Genomic DNA, 22,571 nt, shown 5'->3' with positions numbered 1-22,571 from the left:
AAACGAGGAAGAAGGAATAACAGTTGAATTTCATTTTTTATAGCAGATTTATTTTTTATACGTGTATGAAGGAGATGTCTAATTGCTAAGATTTTCATTCCTGGAGAAATAAGAATTAAGATTGAAAGCAGCATTACTATATAGTAGAAACCTCCAAATAGAAATGTGTGCTAGAAACTTTGTTAGAGCTGAGGGAGACAGGATTGAAAAGTCTGTGTTTTAGAGTTTAGCTGTTGGTGTGAGGAATCTGGAAATAATAGAGTACTTAAAATGTAAATTATACATGCAAGGAGGAACATTAGCAAGATAATCTGTAAACTTTGAGGATATATGGTTTGAATAACCAAAAATATTTTCTCACACACTTATTTGCCAAGCATAGTTAACTTTAGGTTTGGGGTCCCTCTCAGTACAACCAAGTCCTTGGAATAATTGGGACTAAAGTTTGAAGGGACTTCTTTTCCATACGGACTTTCTTTCTTCTTTTAATTTTTTTAGTGAGAGCAAGAGAGAGGGACAGACAGACAGAAAGGGAGAGAGAGAAGCATCAACTCATAGTTGCCATGCCTTTGAGTGCTTTCTCATTTGTGCCCTAACTGGGAGCTTCAGTTGAGCCAGTGACCCCTTGCTCATGCCAGTGACCTTGGGCTCAAGCCAATGACCATGGGGTCATGTCTGTGATCCCACACTCAAGCTGATGACTCCAAGCTCACAGCTCAAGCTGGTGAGTCCAAGCTCAAGCCAGAAGAGCTCACGCTCAAGCTGGCGACCTTGTGGTTTTGAACCTGGGTCCTCAGCATCGCAAGTTGACATTCTATTCACTGCTCCACCGCCTGGTCAGGCTGGAATTTATTTTAAGAAATTGATATTTCTGTTGGGGAAGGGTACAGTTAGCCAAAAGTAGAATTTTAAAATGGGTAAATTTGTTTATTTGCTTCTCTCAACACTTTTTATTGGCATATAATGTAACTATAGAAAAGCATATAGAAAAATAAGGTTTGAGGAATAATTGTAAGGGTGACATCTTTATAACTATCATCCAGGCCAAGAAAGAACATCGCTATCATTCTAGAAGTCCTTCTCAGGTTACAATATTTCTTTGCCCTAGGCCCAATGCCTCTGCTGCGATAATCACTCATAAAATAACTCTGTGGTAATAATTTTCCGGCTTTTTAAAAACAATTTGACCATACATTAACATGTCTGTAAGAACTATAGCTTAATGTCTGTTTTTAAATGTAATATAAGTGAAATAAACTGTTTACATCCTTTTTCCTCTCATATCTTTCTGCTTGATAAGTTTATAAAAATTGTTCATATTGTTACATGCCCCTATAGCTTGTTCATTTTGATTGCCATATAGTGTTTCTTTGTATTTATATGTCACTGTCTGTCCATTCTATACCTGTGATCAGCCTTTGTGTGGTTTCAGTTCCAGAGAGGTCAGTTGACTCTGGAATGTAATCAGGATGCTGTTTTTCTGCTTTCTGACTTTTGTATGTAAGAACCCCGTGAAACTGGGCAACACGAGAACTAAATCTACCTCCCACTACTGTGGAATGAATTCAGAATTATGGCAGTATGACAAGTTCTACCACATCACTTCTCATTAAGATTTTCAAAGGAAATGCATGTTTAGGAGCATTCAACCTGGCTAACTAATACGTTTGCTGAAGGGTCCTTGGCTTGTTATTCTTGCCACAAAATATGTCTGGGTCAACAGTAAAAATAAAAAGTTTTGGGTTTTTTTTTAGTGTTTTTTTTTTGTATTTTTCTGAAGTTGGAAATGGGGAGGCAGTCAGACAGACTTCCACATGCGCCCGACTGGGATCTACCCAGCATGCCCGCCAGGGGGCAATGCTTTGCCCATCTGGGACATCGCTCTGTTGCAACCAGAGCCACTCTAGCACCTGAGGCAGAGGCCACAGAGCCATCTTCAGCGCCCCTTTGCTCCAATGGAGCCTTGGCTGTGGGAGGGGAAGAGAGAGACAGAGAGGAAAGAGAGGGGGAGGGGTGGAGAAGCAGATAGGTGCTTCTCCTGTGTGCCCTGGCCGGGAATCGAACCCGGGACACCTGCACGCCAGACCGACACTCTACCACTGAGCCAACCGGCCAGGGCCATGGTTTCTAGCTTAGTTGCTGTGAAAACAGCTCTGCTGTTAACAAGAATCCTGGTGCATGCACGCAAGATTTTCTCTAGGAATAAAGTAAAATTATTGGGTGGTGGGTTACATGTATGATACATGTTTCCCAAAGTATTTTTACCAGTTTACATTCCCCAGTGTACTCAAGCTGTTATTACTCCATATCTTTGCCAATATTTAGTATTTGTTCAGCTTCCTAATTTTTGTCATTATGTCGAATGTTTAATATCTTTTATGTTTTTAATTGGTATTTCCCTGATTGCTAATGAGATTCTGCTCCTTTAATTAATTTATTTGTCTTTTGTTTTAGTTTCTTTTGTGATATCTCTGTTCAGGTCCTTTGCCATTTTTCCTTTGGGTCTTGTGTCTTCTCCCACCTGGCTTTTTTTTTTTTTTTATTCATTTTAGAGAAGAGAGAGAGAAAGAAAGGGGGAGGAGGAGCAGGAAGCATCAACCTCCATATATGCCTTGACCAGGCAGGCCCAGGGTTTTGAACCGGCAACCTCAGCATTCCAGGTCGATGCTTTATCCACTGTGCCACCACAGGTCAGGCCCACCTGGCATTTTTACCTCCCAAAGTATGTCTCATGGCCTCTTTTCTTAAAGCACCCTACTTAAGTTTGCTTACCTTCACAAATGAGACTTGTTTTCTAAAAATACCTATTTTCCCCCATTTCTGGGATTACCTTCGTGCAGTTATTCTCAGGTGTTAGGTAGAAAGTAGCCAAATTAAACCAATGTCAGAAATAGGAGATTCCTTCACTGGGGCAGTGTTAGAGGAGATTGGATTAGGTCATCTCCACTTAAGGTCCATTCTAGTTTTAGTATCATAAGCTTCTAACTCATATTAAATACATATGACTGATTGGTGGGCACATTAAATGTTTCTGTCTCTCAGAATACCTTACATTAACCAAGAACCCAGAAATTGATATATAAAAACCAAAATGCGGCCGGGCCCGCGCCTGCTCGGTAGCGCCAGTGCTCCTACCCCGCGCGCCCCCGCACTTCCCTCCCCCTTGCCCTCGGCGCCTCTGAGTCCGTGCGCGCGCGAGCGCGCGCCCCGGCCCACCGCCTGCCGTGCGGCTGAGGCGCTGTCCAGAAAACCACAGCCTCCCGGACCTGGCGGGGACTAGGCGGCCGTGGGTCCCCTGTAGCAACGGCTTCGTGACGTGGATATACCTGCTTCTGATGTGTCTGCAATTAACATGATATCCCACACCAAAATGCCTTTTGAGGTGCTGTTTTTCAGCCCTAACCTTTTGACCAAGAATGAAACTATTTAAAAGTTAATGATGTCAACAGATCACGAAGAGCCCTGTGGCCCCAGTCACAAATCCTTTTGCCTGAACGGGGGGATTTGTTATGTGATACCTACAATGCCTAGCCCGTTTTGTAGATGCATTGAGAACTATATAGGAGCTCGTTGTGAAGAGGTTTTTCTCCCAAGTTCCGGCATCCAAACTAAAACTGACCTGTTTGCAGCTTTTGTGGCACTGGCTGTTCTTTTAGGAACACTTATCGTTGGATCCCTCTACTTCCTTTGCAGGAAGGGCCACCTTCAGAGGGCCAATTCAGTTGAATATGATGTCAACCTTGTAGAGACAAGCCATCCCAGTGCCCACCACGCCATGGCTCGACTGGAGCAAGTTGGCCCTGGGCGCTAAGGATGGCTCCATGGCCTCTGCCTGGGGCACTAAGAAGAGCTTGGTTGCTGAGCAATGGAGCAACGCCCCAGACGGGCAGAGTATTGCCCCCTAGTGAGCTTGCTGGTGGATCCCGGTCAGGGCACATGTGGAAGTCTGTCTCTATGCCTCCTCCACTCTCACCGAATAGTTAATAAATAAGTAAATAATCACTGCACAAGTCAAACAAACAAACAAAAAACCCCCAAAATGCCCAAATTTTGATTTACAGAGAGAAAGGTAATGATCAGATTCACTGAATTAGGTCAATCAATTCTCTGTGTAGGCCCATAATTCCCAACTAATAAAAAAAGGAACTCTTAAGAATCTCAAGGATTTGGGGTACTTTTAAAAATAAACAGTTCCTTGGGAATTTAAATATGTGGATGCCTCCTGGTTAAAAATGAATGCCCTGGTAAATCACTGTTAGTGTTGGGAATATATCAAATCCTTTAGTTAATATTGGAAAGGAGAGGTTGCAAACATTGCTTTAATATACATGGGAAGACCATTTATAATAAGAAGGTTGACTGTTAAGTTTAGAATCAGAGACCAGGGAATTAGTTATATTATCTTAATGATTAATGTCATCAGAGTGACACACTGATGCATCTGCCTTCGTTTTGAGAATCTTTTGGCTTCATGGGTCTGATGCTCATCTTTATGGGCTGGGGTATATTCTTCATGTGTAGTAGAGTCAAAATTCCAGACTGACCTTTAAAGCTACCATGGAGATGCTCCTATTATTATTAACATATTTTTAATAGTTCACTGTAATCCAATCATGTCTCCATGCTGTTCCAATTTGATTACCTTCTTTGGGTTTTGGTGCACATTCTCTGAGGATAGCTTTATTTTTTGTGTCTATTGAGGGCGACTATGTTGTTAGTCCTCTGTACTTCCAGATGGAGTTTCAGACTGTAAGTGATGCTGGGTGGCACCCAGGGAGGCCAAGGGAGGCCTCAGCCTGATCCAGGTTCTTGTCATGGGACAAGAAAGGATTCAAGAGCATGACAGAAGGATTTATCAAAACAGGAAATTTATTAAAGCAATAGTGCACACTTGAGACATGAGAGTGGGCAACCTTGGAGAATGAGATGTCCTGATGGAGTCTGGGTGGAAGGTTTTATTAAACATGGGCAAGGAGGGGGTAAGGTGGTCCTCTGCTTTTGAGGCTAGTGGGGTAACTGCTGACGTGGCTCATCCTGTCTCTCCTCTTCAGGTAGTGATTTTTTTTATTTTTTAGCAAGAGAGACAGGGAGAGAGATGAGAAACACCAACTCTTAGTTGTGGCACATTAGTCATTCATTGATTGTTTCTCATATGTGCCTTGACTGGGGGCTCCAGTTGAGCCAGTGACCTCTTGCTCAAACCAGTGACCTTGGGCTTCAAGCCAGCGACCTTTGGGCTCAAGCTGGCAACCTCATACTAAAAAAGCTGGTGAGCTTGCGCTCAAGCCAGCGACCTCAAGGTTTTGAATCCGGTCCTCAGCGTCCTAGGTCTACTCTATTCACTCTGCCACCTTTGGTTAGGCAAGGTAGTGATTTCTTTTTGTTCTCCCAGTTACAGGAGATTGGGGAGGGGAGCAGGTGGTCAGTGAAGGTCATATCTATGATGTTACAGCCAACATGGGGAAGGGGAGACGTAAAGTTTGAGGACTTCAGTCTCTATTTTAACTTTCCTGCCTCATGAGGATAGTATTTTGGGGTTCAGGATTGTGGAGTATGAAGGTGGTGGTGGGCAGGTGGGTTTTCTGTATCTGGATACCTTTTTTCTTTTCTGGCCCTCCACTAAACTCAAAAAACGGGATTTTCTTTTTCATCCTAGATTCCTTCTTTAGACCCATCCCTGATGTAATCCTTGGGGTTATAGTGTGGATCACCACTGTCCAAAGCAGCTTTCTTAGAATGTCCTCGGTAATGAAAAGCAGACTGTCTTCAGACCCAGCCCTTGCCAGGCCAGTCATACTTTGGATGTTCTTCATATAATCACACTTCTTGTCAATTGGTGTAGAATTGAAAGAGTTGGGCTGTTGGTTCTTTGGCTATATTCCCCTATCAATAACTAAATTTGGATTTGCATGCTTAGCTTGCCTTTTTTTTTTAAGCTTTTTTTTTTAACCTGCCACCTAGTGGCTGTCATGTTGCTATACTATTGGTAAGCTGCCACAGATACTAGCAAAATAATAAGGCTAAGTCCATAAAATGATGTATTTCCCCTCCTTCCCCTTCTCATCCCATGATAAGATTGGCTTTAGCCTGACCAGGTGGTGGCGCAGTGGATAGAGCATTGGACTGGGATGCAGAAGGACCCAGGTTCGAGACCCCGAGGTCGCCAGCTTGAGCGCGGGCTCATCTGGCTTGAGCAAAAAGCTCACCAGCTTGGACCCAAGGTTGCTGGCTCCAGCAAGGGATTACTCGGTCTGCTGAAAGCCCGCGGTCAAGGCACATATGAGAAAGCAATCAATGAACAACTAAGAAGTCACAACGCACAACGAAAAACTAATGATTGATGCTTCTAATCTCTCTCGGTTCCTGTCTGTCTGTCCCTGTCTATCTCTGCCTCTGTAAAAAAAAAAAAAAAAGATTGTCTTTAAAATATACCACCTATATAATTATCAATTTTTATATTGAAGGTTTCTTTCAAATACCATTGTGCTTGAATTGGTGATTTAGGTTATTTTTTAGACCCAATGCTTTGATTTGACTGCTTCTTTTTGGCTTATTTTTGAGATATACTAACTGTAGGGAGATATCCCTGCTCTGTCCTGTTTTCTCATTGAGCTGAATGGAGATCTTTGTTATTAATCATGAAGTACTAGATTACTTTCATCCAACACTTCTTACCACTAAGAAGCCACTGAAAAATTAGTAACTGAGAGAAAGAAGAGATAAAATAATACTCACCTGTGAAAAATCAGCATATTTTTGGATAAGCCATTTTTGGAAATTAATTAAGAGCGCTTGATAAAGTACTTTCACTTCTGAAATCATTTGGTAACTTTTGTTGGCTATTTTATTATCTTGTTTGGTGGACTCTGAGTCTTTTTGATTGAACTTAATTCAGTTCTTTTGCAATGTATACAACTGTTAGAGGAGAGTTAAAATATAGATACTTTTTTATTTTTACTTGATATTTTTGGTTTTCACTTATATTGGCAATAAACTGTGTTTTTTGTAAAGTACTGTGTATTATCATGAAGTAAATTACAGAATGACACATATGAATTACAGAAACAATAAATATTATCCATAATTCTACCACCCTGTATGTTTGGGCAAGAGAGATTACATTTATTGGGAAATCCAAATTAAAGGAGATGTATGAGACACTTCTCCAAAGAGGACATACAGATGGCCAGTAGATATATGAAAAGATGCTCAACGTCACTAATCAGAGAAAGGCAAATTAAATCCACAATGAGCTGTCACCTTACACTTGTCAGAATGGCCGTCATCAGTAAATCAATAAACAACAAGTGCTGGCAAGGATGTGGAGAAAAGGGAATCTTTGTGCACTGTTGATGGGAATGGAAATTGGTGTAACCACTATGGGCAACAGTGTGGAGTCTCCTCAAAAAAATTTAAAAAATGGAACTGCCTTATGACCCAGCAATTCCACTTCTGCATATATATCCAAAGAAACCCAAAACACTAATTTAAAAGAATATATGCACACTATGTTCATTACAGCATTATTTATAATAGCCAAGAAATGGAAGCAACCTAAGTGCCCATCAGTAGACAAGTGAATAAAAAGCTGTGGTATGTATACACAATGGATTATTACTTGGCCGTTAAAAAAACAAAAAAAGTGAAACCTTATCATTTGCAACAGCATGAATGGACCTGCAGGGGATTATCCTAAGTCTGAAATAAGTTAGAGAAAGACAGGTACCATATGATTTTACTTATATGTGAAATCTAAAGAGCAAAATAAACAATATTATAGATACAGAGAACAGACGGATGGGTGTCTGGGAGGGGAGTTGCGGGACTAGGTGAAGAAAGTGAAGGAATTAGTAACTACAGATGGTAGTCACAAAATAGTTCCAGGTATATAAAGTACAACATAGGGAATATAGTTAATAATATTGTAATAACTATGTATGGTGCCCAGGTGGGTACTTGAATATTGGGGGACCACTTTGTAAAGTATGTGCTTGTTTTAACTACTATGCTGTACACCTGAAACCAATACAAAATAATACTGGGTGTACTGTCACTGAAAAATAAGTTTTGTTTTAAAGAAAATAAAAAATGTATGATCTTTTTTTGCACAATTTTTTTATTATGGCAAAAAACCATAAATTTTATCATCTTAACCATTGTTATGTGTGTGGTTCAGTAGTGTTGAGTATACTTAACAATGTTGTGAAACATGTCTGGAACTTTTTCAGCTTATAGAACTGAAACTGCTTATTAAACAATAAGGGCTCTTTGCCCTTCCTCCCAGCCCTTTATAACACACCATTCTGCTTTCTATGTCTATGAGTCTGACTATGTTAGATATCTCATTGATGTGGAATCGTACATATTTATCCTTTTGTGCCTGGCTTATATCACTTAGTATGCTGTCCTCAAGTTTCTTCAGAAAAAGTTTTGAACTTCTCTTCACTAGCTACATAAAGAAACCCATTTAAAGCCTATTTTATCTCAGTATTCACAGTGAATACAAATTGATCACAAGTATTTTTCAAATGAACCAAGTTTACTTCTGATAGACTTTATTGAAAGTATCAGGCCCTGGCTAGGTGGTTCAGTGGATAGAACATCATCCCAGCATGCCATTTTCGCAGGTCTGATCCTTGGACACATATGCGAAGCAATCATTGAGTGCACAACTAAATGGAATAACTAAGTGGAAGTGGCAAGTTGATGCTTCTCTCTCTGTGTCTCCCTCCCTCTCCCTTCTCCCTTCCTCTCTTTTTGAGCCCCATTTTTTCTTAGGGTCAGTAATGACTGTTTCACAGGGTTGAGATAATAGATGTAAAACTTTTCTTACAGCTCCTGGGGTAAAACACACAATAAACGGTAAGTATTATAATTACCACTAAAATTGAAGTGTATCTTTTTCTTTTTCTCTTGATTTTAGAGAGACAGAGAGGGGAAGGGAGGGAGAGAGAAAGGAACCGTTCATTTGTTGTTCCATCTAGTTGTGCATTCATTGGTCACTTCCTGTATGTGCCCTGACTGGGAATTAAACCCACAACTTTGGTGTTTCCGGATGATGCTCTAACCCGGTGTTTTTCAACATCAAACAAACAAAACCCCTTATTTTCTGATTAAGGGGCCGTCAAGGCAGGGCCTTTAAAGAGGCAACTATGTTGACAACCTGACATCAAAGGAGGAAATAAAAAAATAAAAACACTGAAAAAAGCAGACAAGAAGTAAAAAGGAATACCAGTTTGGACTCATTTAGTATAAGATCAAATAGCAACTTAAATGATTTGTGCTTGATACCTTTGTGTGTAGAATGGAAGCTTGTGCTCTATTGCTCATTTCTTTTATACACCCAACATTCAGTGTTCTTAAGTTGTCTCTGTTACTAAGAGTAATTTTCATATGTTTACTAGGGTAGAAAAACAAATTCCTAGTGCCCTCTCCCTATGAAAATAACTACATAAAGTTTTGGTTGAGTTAACAACTTTCATTTAGCTGGGATAATTCACTTGTATGAAACATTTTCTCCCCGGAGAATGGTGAATGAGAGAAAAGTCAACTTGAATTAAATTGACAAAGGCTGTAATGGAATTGCTCATACAAGTCAATTATTCTTGAGGCAGTCTGGGAAGGCAGCTACACCCTTATTTCAGTTCAGCTGTTCAGAGTGTTTTCTAAACATACTTATTGCGGATTATGCTAATATTACTCTTGCCGTTTTATACTTTTTTTTTTTTTCAAATTTGGAAGGAAGATTCAGTTAATTATGTGGTGTGTGGTATGTAATTTAAATTCTGCCTCAAAGTGCCATATGTTTGTGTGGTTTTTAGTTCTTAACTGAAACTTTGAGGTCAGTTGTAATATTTACACTTCTGGATTTTTTTGCAGAGGAAAACCACATACTTTGAGCATGGATTTCCAGGAGACATTCAGGGGTATTTATTTGGACTAGGATTGAGAATAAGAATTAAGACATCATATTTTATTCCTTGAAAGTTACTATACAAAATCAAGGACTTTACATAACTTTATATGGAAACTTTATATAGCTTGACATTACAGAAAAGGCTGATGAAGCATTCCTTATTCACCATAGAGACCTGTGAAGAGAGCTCTCTATTTCTTTTAAGATTATAGACAAATATTTGATCTTACAATGCAGGTGGTGGGTAAACTGTTTTTCTTCTAAAAACCATAGAGTTCAAAATAGCCAGCTGTTAGGGCAGAGCTTGGTCTTGGTTTTCTGACAGACCAGGAAATGATCATTCCTAGACCACAAAGGGAGGACTTACCTCTTAGGATGTTTTACCTTCTGCTTCTTTGGGCTGTGAGTAAAAAAGAGCTTTTTGCTAAAGCAGTTGAAGCTGAACTATGAATAATGGGGTATGTGTTCCTGTAAATGGAGGCATTAGTTTTATAGGTTTGATTGGATATGTGTAAATCCTTTTAGGAATTACTGTTGGGTCTTTGGAATTTAGAGAGAGAGTATTAGGAAGTGAGAGTGACTGACCTATTAAAGGTACATGGGGGATATGTCCTCTGTATTGATAAAATGGGAAATGGTTTTGTTCTTCTTCCTAAAATGGGATTTTGTTTAAAAAGGAGAGCATATGTGCCAGTGGTGCAGAGGATAGTGCATTGAGCTGGGATATTGAGGTCCCAAGGTTCAAAGCTCGAAGTTCCCAGTTTGAGCGTGGGATCATCTGGCTTGATTGTGCGATTGTTGACATAATCCAGTGGTTGCTCGCTGCTCGCTTGAGCAAGGGGTCACTGACTCAGCTGGAGCCCCCTAGCTAGGGCATGGAATTAGAAGCAATCAATGAACAACTAAAGTACTGCAACTATGAGTTGATGCTTCTCATCTCTCTCCCTTTCTGTGTCTCTCTCTATATTTCACTTTAAAAAGAAAAAGAAGGAAAGCATATACCTAATAAGGAAGTAGGTGAAATTTCAGTTACATCATGTGCTATAGCAATAAAATTTTTCTATACAATCTGAGTATTTTTAAGCTCTACTTCTACTATATGTTAGCCATGCAATTAGTTAGCAAGCACCTTAATTTTTCTAAAATTTGTTTTCCTTATCAGTAAAATGGGAATGATAATAGGATAAAGCAAGCTTGTGTGAAAATTAAAGGGAAAGGAAAGTACATTCTATTGGAAAGACTTATAAAGTAAGATGTTCTATATTAAGTAAGGTTGCCAGTTAAAACACATGATATTTGGAAGATATACTAAAGTTATTATTTTTTATCTGAAATTCAAATTTAACTGGGTCCTAGATTTTGTTTTTTCTTTCTTAATCTGACGACTCTAATATTAAATGTATTCTAATATAGTATATCACAGTGCAACCAATTTTATTTTAAAATAAAGACAACAATGACATGCAAAGAAAGAAATTTCAGTGGCTTCTGTATCTTTGCCCCCTTATTTTGATTTGGAAAGCCTGGATACTCAAAATTATTTTTGTATATTTTACAAATTAGAAATTCATTTAGAATACTACGGTTTAAAAAAAAAATCCATGTATTAAGTCACATATCCCTCAGCACAAACTACTTTGATCAGATTATATAAAAATCTAACAAAAAATTAGGTATATAAAATGTTAGTGAGGCCCTGGGCTGGCCAGTTGGCTCAGCGGTAGAGTGTTGGTGCAGCGTGTGCAAGTGCTGGGTCCGAGTCCTGGTCAGGGCACAGAGGAGAAGCAACCATCTGCTTCTCCACCACTCTCACTTAAAAAAAAAATTAGTGAAGGCTGTGGCTAAAGAGAGATTAGCAAATAGATACTACCTACATATCTGGCATGAAATTGATCCATAAGAATATGTTTTAGGGAAGCATTTCTATAGCATTTGAACTGTTGATTGTTATGTGCCCATAACCCAAAGTCAAATCATTTTCCATCACTATATATTTGTCCTTCTTTACTTCTCTCCCCCAACTCATCCCCCTGGTAATCACTTTACTTTTATCCATGTCCATTAGTCTCATTTTTATATTCCACTTACGTGTGAAATCATATGACTCTTTTTTCCTTAAGTGAGAAGCAGCCATTAGAGAGACAAACTTCTGCATGTCCCCTGACAAGGATCCATCTGGCAAGCCATTTACTAGGCGATGCTCTGCCCATTTGGGAATATTGTTCCGTTGCTCAGCAAACAAGCTATTTTAGCGCCTGAGGCGAGGCCATGGAGCCATCCTCAGTGCCAGGGGCCAACTTATTCCAACTGAGCCATGGCTGTGGGAGCAGAAGAGAGAGAGAGAGAAGGGAAAGGGGGAGGGGTGAAGAAGCAGATGGTTCCTTTTCCTGAGTGCCCTGACTGGGAATCTAACCCAGGACATTCACACATAGGGTGGATGCTCTATTGTGGAGCCAACCAGCCAGGGCTATAAAAACAGTTTTGTTTTGAGGCCCTGGCCGGTCGGCTCAGCTGTAGAGCGTCGGTCTGGCGTGTGGAAGTCCCGAGTTCAATTCCCGGTCAGGGCACACTGGAGAAGCGCCCATCTGCTTCTCTACCCTTCCCCCTCTCCTTGCTCTTTTATCTCTTTCCCCCTCTGCAGCCAAGGCTCCGTTGGAGCAAAGTTGGCCTGGGCACTGAGGATGGCTCCATGGCCTCTGCCTCAGGTGCTAGAATGGCTCCCACAACAACAGAGCAACGTGCCAGATGGGCAGAGCATCGCCCCCTGGTGGGCATGCCAGGTAGATCCTGGTCAGGAGCATGCGGGATGCTGTCTGTCTGCCTCCCTGCTTCTCACTTAGGAAAAAAAAGAAAAATTGGTTTGTTTTTTCTTGTGGACTTCCTGTTAGGCTCTCAAAGATTCTCGAGGGGTTCCCCTACTATACTTTGAGAACCTCTGTTTTAGAAAATAAATTACTTTATCTGTAAAAATTAAGGGCTTAATAAAAAGAGCCCTAGAAATAAAGATTCTGTTTTAAAATAGCATCTAAAAGATTATTAATTCTTTTGTGTTGTGTGCAGTCTGTGTTAGTAGTTCCCTGTTGTCTCATAAACTTTTTTAAAAATATTTTTTGGTAAGAAGAGTCAAAAAAGCTTCATATGTTGTATTTGTATAATATATCTTAAATTTTAACTTATTGGTTCCTCTTCTATTTTTTCTTTGCAATTTTAGTTGAAGAAACTGGTTCACTTGTCTACATAATTTTCCTCATTCTGGTTTTGGCTGAGCATGGTCTCTGTGGTATAATTTAACGTATTTCTCAATTCTCTGTATAGCTTGAATTTCTAGTTACAGCTTTATAGACTTGATTATAGTTATCCTCAATTCATATTTGGCAAGTCTTCGTAGATGGTGATGTGTATTTTTATCCACATTACATCAGGAGGATGTCTTTTGTGATATTGAAATTCACTGGTCCATTCAGATTTTGTCAGCCTAATTTATATATTATAAAATTCCTTACAATGTCTGCTTTTCTTTAAATAGTTTTAGCATCTATTGGTAATTATTGCCCCAGTCCAAGATATCATTAGATGGTGCAAAACATGATATTCTAATTTTTGAGCCTTCTGAATGTATTACTTGGGATTTTTTAGTAAAGCAGACATTTTCCTTATTCATTACTTCAATAACCTGAAATAGAATTTGTACAGAAATAGCCAAAGTAAAATGTTTAATTTTTTTCCCTTTATTTACAAATTTCCAGAATAATTAATGGGTGCCTTAGCAACTTCCAGGGATGAGACTGGAAAGTTTGGTTTTGCTTTCTGGTTTTCTTCAGTGTTAAGAACTTACAGATTTTTGCCTTCCATTTATTATTCCTTTTGTGCCCTAATTTTTGGCCAGTGGAAACTCCTTCCTGTTAGCTTCTTTGCTCTTGGCACAACCTCAGTAGTCTTTGATAGTTTCTTTGTTTCCTGAAACAAGACGTGTGAAGCTCATCTTGTACAATGAGTGAAGCTCATTTTGTACATTTTCTTCTAGACTTGAAATCAGATATGGTGACCCTAATTCAGTAGAAAGTGGTATTTAGGAAGTATAATCTGGGTGGCATTTATGTTTGTTTCTACAGGCCTTTTGGTACACTAATAATTCATGAGTTCTTGATGCTATTTCCAGTTCAGATATGAGTACAGAGATTTTACTAGATTTTTTATTTTACATTTACTTTTTTTCTAATAACATTGAAAATACTGGTTTTAACATGATTATTGAGTCAAATTTGGGTGAGGATCTATTCTGTTTCTTTAGAAGACTGGGGTCACAGATTCAAACACTGAACGGGGCTAGATATCCAAACAAAGAAATTGGGCCTTTTGTGAGTCACAACAGAGAGTGGTTGGGTTTATAAACTGGAGAGCATGTGTCCCACCTAGTGGAGCGTGTGTGACTTTGTGAGTCACACCAGAGAATGGTTGGGTTTATAAACTGGAGAGCATGTGTCCCACCTAGTGGAGTGTGTGTGACTTTGCTCCAGCTGGTTTTTACCAAGAGGAAGTACAGACACAGTATTACTTGGTTTTCCACTTTTAAGAAAAAGATATACATCCAGATATATTATGTAAAATCTAGCTTTTAGATATTGACAACTAATTTAAGTTTCTAGAGTTCCCTTTGGGCCAAACAAATAACTTCTGCTTGTAGGCTGTTCGTGACTTTTTGTGTAAAAGGTCTGAGGAATTGGTAGTTAAACTCGCTTTTCAAATTCTTCCACTGAAAAATACAGTGGAAAAGAGAAGGAAGAAGCGGACTTAATCATTTTGGTTTTGCTAATCATGATGCATTTATTTATTCAACTTCTTTTTTTGAGCTTTTAAAAAATTAAAATAGGCCTATTAATCATTAGCTTTGCTTTTTGTTTCTTTTTTCATATTCAAAATAGGAACTGACAACATCTCAGGAAAGTGGTGGGAATGTTCTTAAGATGATGTATGAGAAACCTGAACGATGGTCTTTTACATTCCAGTCATATGCCTGCCTCAGTCGAATACGAGCTCAGCTTGCCTCTCTCAATGGCAAGCTCAAAGATGTGGAGAAACCTGTATTATTTTTTGAACGATCTGTGTATAGTGACAGGTATATATAAATGACTTGTACTTATTTGGAACCTTGACTTAGAACTAGAATTCTTTTTTTTTCCATTTCCTGGGAATCAGAGTAATAAGAGAGGCTGAGCTGAAGATTTGAGAATGGAAAATGACATTTAATACTTTCAACAGTTTGGTACTAATGGCATTAGGGGAGTTGTAGCATTTGTAATTTCTAGATTCCATGGAAACTGTAGGGAATATGGTGGCCATCTTACTCAAATTTGAAGAGAAATTTTTTTTCTTCCACTCCTCTTAAAATTCTCATCTGCTCTAGTTAAATCTGAACAAGGATATCAAAAATCTTTCAGAGGGCCTTGGAATAACCCTGCTTATGAAAGGACTCCTTTAACCTCTAGAGTTAGCTCAGAACAGAGAGTCCTAAACTTTGGTTCTCAGGTTACCTTTCCATTCTTAATAATTATTGAGTTTCCAAAACACTTTGTCCTACTCATATTTATATTATTAGAAATTAAGCTTGAGAAAGCATTTTATTTCAAATTAGTAATAAATCTATTACATATAAAAATAATATAATAGTAAAAATTGTATTTTTCAAAACAAAAAAAATAGTGAGAAGAGCAGTAGTTTATGTTTTTGTGAATCTCTTTAATATCTAATTTAATAGAAGACAACTGGGTTCTCATTTATGCTGCTATATTAAATATATTGTAAATATTTTTTTGGTTGAACTATAGTATATAAAGTAATCTGGCCTCTCACAGAATCCCTGGAAGTTTATTGGGGCCTACCAGGGATCCTCACAACACATTTTTGAGAACCACTGGCCAAGAACATAATTTCCTATAGTTGGAGACACTCTGTTTTTTTCAGCTGTTCAAGGCATTATCTTCCACAGGTTTTAAAAGAGTATTCCATATCCGTAAATCAATTTTTTTCTTTTCTATTTTTCTCTGTTTTTTGGAAAGAATTTATGTATTGATGTAGACTCTCTTTCAGGTATATTTTTGCATCTAATTTGTATGAATCTGACTGTATGAATGAAACAGAGTGGACGATTTATCAAGACTGGCATGACTGGTTGAATAAACAGTTTGGCCAAAGTCTTGAACTGGATGGGATCATTTATCTTCGAGCCACTCCAGAGGTGAGAATCAATAAATATTTGTTTGTTCCTTTGAAAATTTAAAGTAATATTTAAAAATCCTTTCAGTGTTATGCAGTGAAGGCAATTTAGTTGCATTTTACTCCCCACCCTCTAGCTCCCTACCTCTGAGTTAGAAACTCAGAACTGTGTAGATAGAAGTATTATATTTTCTCAGCAAACTAGAAGCCCACATGTGGCGAGTTGCTCTTTTAGGTCCTTCTCTGTTCTTCAGTTCTGTTCTTTATTATTTAACTTTTGCAAGGTCTCTTAACACAGCAAGATAAAGAAACTTGCTCAAGTAAGTCCTAGAATATAGGCTTCATGAGGTGGAACTTTGGGTATTTTAATTACTGTTGAATTTCCATTGCCCAGAGTAAGGCTTCAGTACATAGTAGGAGCTTGGTAAATGTTTGCTGAATGAATGGCAAAATTGATGAAGGAAATCTTTCGTGGTTTTGGCTGCAATGGGTGGGTAGTAGCAGCTCAAGCTGAGAAGAGACTTAACGGACCCTTGCCATTTTAAATTAAGGGAGCTTACTTGAAAGTGTGCCTTTCATGATAGGTTGTAACATAGCTATTGTCAACATAGGAAATTATGTGATGAATCCAGGAAGACCCATGTGGATGCCTTTCATAAAACTAACCTAAATGGGAGTTTACATTTATTAAGAAATCTTTGGTTTTGGTACTTACATTTCTCATTTTTTGCTGTTTTTTTATTTCCACTTCTTCCCATCAAAGGCTCTGATGAATGTAAATGTACAACTTCTAGCCTGAAGGCCTGCTCTATAGCCTGAGTTATATTGAAGCTGAATTTTTGAAGACACTAGGTTTCTAATTCCAAGTGATGATTTTTTGTTCTTATAATATCAAGTAAACCAGGATTTAAAACAGTAATAATTTTGAAATTTACTTTTGTTTTTGAAAAGAATATTCTTGCTTTTAATTACAAAAATAGTAAATGCAAGCAAGTATAGGAAAAAAGAACATAAAGAATACTAATGATTTCATTGTTAGAAACATTCATAGTCAATATCTTAAAGTCTAATAAAAAGCTATTTTATTAATATTGTTTGTGGTATCTTTTGATTAGAGGATAATTTAAATATTTAAAAAGAGAATTTATAATAGATTTATTTGTTATAATAGATTTAGAAGCACTGTTTTATGCTTCACTTTTTTTACCAAACTTATTTTAGACAGTATATTTCAAATATGGATGCCAAAAGTTTATAGACTTATCTTTAAAAGTACTACTTGGTTCAGCCGGACAAGGAGGTGGCACAGTAGTGGACAAAGAGTCAGACTGGGATGCAGAGGACCTGGGCTTGAAATCCCCGAGGTCGCTGGCTTGAACGCGGGCTCATCTGGCTTGAGTGCAGGCTCACCAGCTTGAGCCCAAGGTCACTGGCTTGAGCAAGGGGTCATTTGCTCTGCTATAGCACCCCAGTCAAGGCACATATGAAAAACCAATCAGTGAACAACTAGGGTGCTGCAGCAAAGAGCTGATGCTTCTCATCAGTCTGCCTTCCTGTCCGTCTGACCCTATCTGTTCCTCTCTCTGTCTCTTTGTCTCAGTTACACACACAAAAAATACTACTTGCTTCAGAGCCACCAAATGGTTGAAAAGTACAGGGAAGGAAAAGGAACTATTTCAACTTTGAGAAAGAGTAGAGATTTTGGTTAGCATGCCAATCAGACACTAGAGAAGAAAATTTTAATGGCATCAGACAAGAAAAATTGTCCCCCCTCTTTTCTTACTATTTGCTTTTAGAAATGCTTGAGTAGAATATATTTACGGGGAAGAAATGAAGAACAAGGTATTCCTCTTGAATATTTAGAGAAGCTTCACTTCAAGCATGAAAGCTGGCTCCTGCATCGAACACTGAAGTAAGACTTTCTTATTCTTATTTACTACTAATTTTTAATACCTTTATTAAGTTTTAATTAAAAATGTACAATATGTGCAATTTTGAACTTTCAGCCATTTTACTTATTAGTACTGTAAGCTCTCTCAGAATTAGGTGTGGATTTTTGATTCTTTTTATTTTAATGAGATTCATTTTTTTGATAGTTTTTTAGCTGATCTCCCCTCGTGGTATTGACAGCATAATATATAGAATTTCACATTAAGTGATAAAGTAGGAAACATATATCTTTTAGAGAGTACCTAAATATATTTTAACCAGAGATTTTTAGATGTGTTAAGTAAATAAATCTAGGTGAGAAAGAAGGGGCTGTCAGATGAAGTACATACTTGCGGAATAGCTTTAATATAAAATGGCTGACATTTTGATTTTTCAGTGATAAAATAATGAGTTTTTAGTGTTTCTCTTATTTATTGCTTTTTCTAATTATTTTGTTCATCTCTCTTTAAACAGAACCAACTTTGATTATCTACAAGAAGTGCCTATCTTAACATTGGATGTTAATGAAGACTTTAAAGACAAACATGATAGTCTGGTTGAAAAGGTAGATTTATACAAAGACTATCAACTGACATTTATTTTGTCTTGTCTAGAAAAGTGTTCTAACTTGTGAGAAAACAGGTTTCTAACAAAAGATTGCATAAAGGGGACAGTTACATTAAGGGACAGTTAAGAGCTATAGAGGGATTTAGAATGTTTAGATTCTAATCCTAACTTGAAATTCTAGCTTTGTGGCCTTACCTAAAATGAGGAGTTTCTTAATCCTTTTGTTCCTTTATCTGTGATATGGGAATAATCACAAAAGTTTTTGCTCACCTGCTTTTCTGCTTTTCCTCCTTCTTTCCCTCTTCCCTATCTTTAGACATATTAATAATAAACTACATGTTTAGTTTTGAAATTTGGGACCTTGACAATGATGAATTGTCATTGTCTAGTCATTGAGTCATTGTCCTCACAGAACAGAAATGGTATGTATCAATGAACACTAGAAAGTAGATCTTTTACAAATTAATATTTTCTTGACCTTTTTGGACCTTTTTTTTGGGGGGGGGAGAAGGCTGTAATGTCAAGAACTGTAATTCCCCCCCCCCCCCAAATAATAAAGCTTATTACCCTGATGTTCCCATGGTAGCATGTTTGCTGCTGAATGTCAATGTGGAATTGACCATGTTTTTAGTGGACTGTGCTCTTCCCTCAGAATCCCAGGTCACCCTGAAAAGATGCAGATATTCTTTTCCAAAAATAATTTTTACAAAGAAATTAGGTGTACATGTATAATTTAGTGTGCTTTGTTTTTCTCCAGACTAATATCAATTACACTACTGATGTTTATAAATTAAACAGATATTTACTGCAAAAAAAGAAAAAGTCATTGTCTTAATCAGAGCTAATCTGTCCCCCAGATATTTGGTATATTCTGTTAAGTGAGTGGTGTCTGTATTGGTAAAAGAGACGGGGAGAGAACCTATTGATGAATGCTTGAGAGAGAACAATGGAATTATATAGCAGATATCTCCTTATTCATGTTAATTAACTTAGTGATATAAGATCTAAAGAAGCCACACTTTTCTTGTTGGTTTAGTTTTGAGATAAATTTGATTTTTTCTTTCTCCTGTCACAAGATTCTGCTATTTACTATAATAGTTACTTGACATTCATAAGGGATATATCTCAGGAATTTTGAAAATCTCAACATTTATAGATAACTATCGCATATTATTGTTTTTCTCATAGTGTAAAGCACTAAACAGGTCATGTTTCCTTTTCCTTATTATAAATGATGTTTAAGATGTAGGATAGAATTCAGTTAAATGATATTATTAGAATAAATTAAGTCAACCATTGCAGTATTAACAGCTGACCATCATTTTATATTGATTGATTAATTTTTTTATTATAGAGAGAGAGGAAGGGAGAGAGACAGAGGAAAGGAAAGGGGGACAGGGAGAGAAACATCAATTTGTCCCACTTATTTATGCATTTATTGGTTGATTCTCGTATGTGCCTTGACTGTGGGGGATCAAACCTGCAAACCTGTGTATCAGGATGATGCTCTAAAAAGCTGAGTTACCTGGCCATTGCCCAACCATCATTTTAACTGAATGAATTTGTAAAAGCATTAAAAAATTTTTTTTCTTAACATTTCTATGTTTTGACTAAAGAATCATCATCTTGGCCCTGGCAAGTTGGTTCAGTGAATAGAGCGACTTCCTGGGTTCCATCCGTCAGGGCACGCATGAGAAGTGACCATCTACTTTCCTCCCCTATCCTCTCCCCCTTCTTTTTTTCTTCCCTTCTTGAAGCCAGTGGCTTGATTGGTTTGAGCATTGGCCCCGGGTGCTGAGTATAGCTCAGTTGATTCAAGCATCGACTTCAGATGGGGGTTGCCAGGTGGATCTTGGTCAGGGTGCATGTGGGAGTCTGTCTCTCTATCCCCTCTCCTCTTACTTAAAAAAGAAAAAAAGAGAATCGTCATTTTGTATTATTTATTTTTATTTTCATTAATAATTTTAGCATTAGGCTTTCTTTTTTAGGTATTTTTACGCAGAAGTTATCATTGTCTGTTCCAGAGAATTACTGTGTAGTCTAGAATATGTACAGAACAGAATCTGATGCTGTGATGTTGGTTATTTATTTTTATTTTTTATTTCTTTACAGAGACAGAGAGAGAGAGGGATAGATAGGGACAGACAGGAAGGGAGAGAGATGAGAAGCATCAATCATCAGTTTTTCGTTGCAACACCTTAGTTGTTCATTGATTGCTTTCTCATATGTGCCTTGACTGTGGGCCTTCAGCAGACTGAGTAACCCCTTGCTCAAGCCAGCGACCTTGGGTCCAAGCTGGTAAGCTTTGCTCAAACCAGATGAGCCCGTGCTCAAGCTGGCAACCTCGGGGTCTTGAACCTGGGTCCTCCACATCCCAGTCTGACGCTCTGTCCACTGCACCACCGCCTGGTCAGGCTGGTTATTTAGCTAGATTTAGACACTGCTTATATGACCTTTCCTCATACATTAACATTACAGAGTATATACAAGATTCAAATTTGTGTTTCAGAAAAATTATAGAAAACTAACTGGGGGTGGAGTATATTGCAAAAAAATAAAAAGGAAGAAAAATTACAGCTCTGTTAGGTCTCCAAACGTTCAGATTTGTTTAAACCATTGCAATTATTAATGTTATTGGTGTTAAAGCTACATGTCAGTGGTCTATGGTATTATAAAAAGATAATAAAATTCAAGGTAAAATTTGAGATTATGGCTGTTATAGAACTATATCAGTCTTAGGCTAAATTTAATAACTTCTGTAATTACAGTTTAGGTCATTCATCTTTTACTAGTAAAGTATTAATATATCTTTTGAAAGTAAATGCTATGGCTTTGTAATAGTTACTAATACAGTTGGGCTCTTCAATTGTTATATACTTTTAAATGAAGATGAATATTTGATATCTCAAATTAGTCACATAATTATATTAATATATTTTTCCTCCCTTCAGGTCAAAGAATTTTTGAGCACCTTGTGATCTTTCTGAAGACTACAGGCAGTGACATGATTCCAGCTACTCCAGCTTGATGTATCTTCGTAGCTTCATGTTCATACCAGTCTGTTTAGAAAACCGAAGTTTGTAACCATTTCTGTTACAAGAAAAATATTTTTATTTTATTTTTTAATTGATTTTATTGGGGTGACACTAGTTAACATAATTATACAGGTTTCAGGTGCCCTAAAGAATTATTTTTAAATGAATCCTGTGTAAAAGTTTAAGACCAGTTTCTTTTCTTTTCTCTTTGTTTTTTGTTTTTTTGTTTTTGGGGGTTTTTTTGTTTAAAAAAATCAAACAATTCTCTCCTGTCAAGAAGCCTGGAGCCACTATAGTGGCTAAACCCTGCTTTGTCTTTTCTGTTATCTTCCTCAGCGGTTTGGGTTTTTTCCTGGAGCTTCCCATCTCACTCGTTTTAACTGGATTTCTTAGCTGGAAACTATGTTACATAGAAAATGATAATGTGTCCTGTGTAAATTAGTGCAAAAAGTTGAAAGTGAAATTTAAGGAACCTCTGGAAAAAGAGAGTTTTATTTTAAGTACTTTTGATCCAGTACCTACCCTTTCACCTCAGTTTATGTGGAAGATAAGATCAGGTTTAGTTTTTAATCAATTTATTGATATTTATTTGTGTGTTTATAACATATACATAGAGGAGTAAGTTAGACTGCATGAGTAAATGATTTAATTTTGTGGAGCTTAAAATATTGATAGCTACCTGCTTTCTTTCCTTCAGACGATTCTTTTAGAATGGAATATTACTATTATAGTTAAAACATGGAGTTTTTACAATTATTTGAGGTAGAAGTATAGTTTTCCCTACACTTCTACTCATTTTTATAGGTAAAACATTAGTGAACATATTGAGGGATAAGTTTTTTCATTTTATTCTTTATTGACTCTTCACTGGGAATGAGTAATCTTTTATTACCTTTATACTTTGTAAGAAG

General features: G+C 37.5%; 1 protein-coding gene and 1 pseudogene across 2 annotated transcripts in view; both read left to right on the top strand.

Moving 5' to 3' along the window:
* The window catches only part of DCK (deoxycytidine kinase), a 28,885-nt gene extending 6,753 nt beyond the window's left edge, over positions 1–22,132 (top strand). Inside the window, exons 3-7 of one of the 2 annotated variants that reach the window (XM_066232517.1) lie at positions 14,923–15,032; positions 16,004–16,151; positions 17,926–18,041; positions 18,533–18,623; positions 21,577–22,132. In XM_066232517.1, coding sequence (XP_066088614.1) covers positions 14,923–15,032; positions 16,004–16,151; positions 17,926–18,041; positions 18,533–18,623; positions 21,577–21,603 — 492 coding nt within the window. In that variant the 3' untranslated portion in view covers positions 21,604–22,132. Of the gene's footprint in view, positions 1–14,838; positions 15,033–16,003; positions 16,152–17,925; positions 18,042–18,532; positions 18,624–21,576 lie in introns of both variants that reach the window. The other variant, XM_066232516.1, reaches the window with a different exon arrangement.
* LOC136338048 (pro-neuregulin-4, membrane-bound isoform pseudogene) lies at positions 3,230–3,811 on the top strand (annotated as a pseudogene).
* Positions 22,133–22,571: the final 439 nt, after the last annotated feature.

This window comes from Saccopteryx bilineata, chromosome 5 (genome assembly GCF_036850765.1).
Source record: "Saccopteryx bilineata isolate mSacBil1 chromosome 5, mSacBil1_pri_phased_curated, whole genome shotgun sequence".
Classification (NCBI taxonomy): Eukaryota; Metazoa; Chordata; class Mammalia; order Chiroptera; family Emballonuridae; genus Saccopteryx; species Saccopteryx bilineata.
The sequence above is the reverse complement of the archived record's forward strand: the minus strand, read 5'-3'. Positions and strand labels throughout refer to the sequence as shown.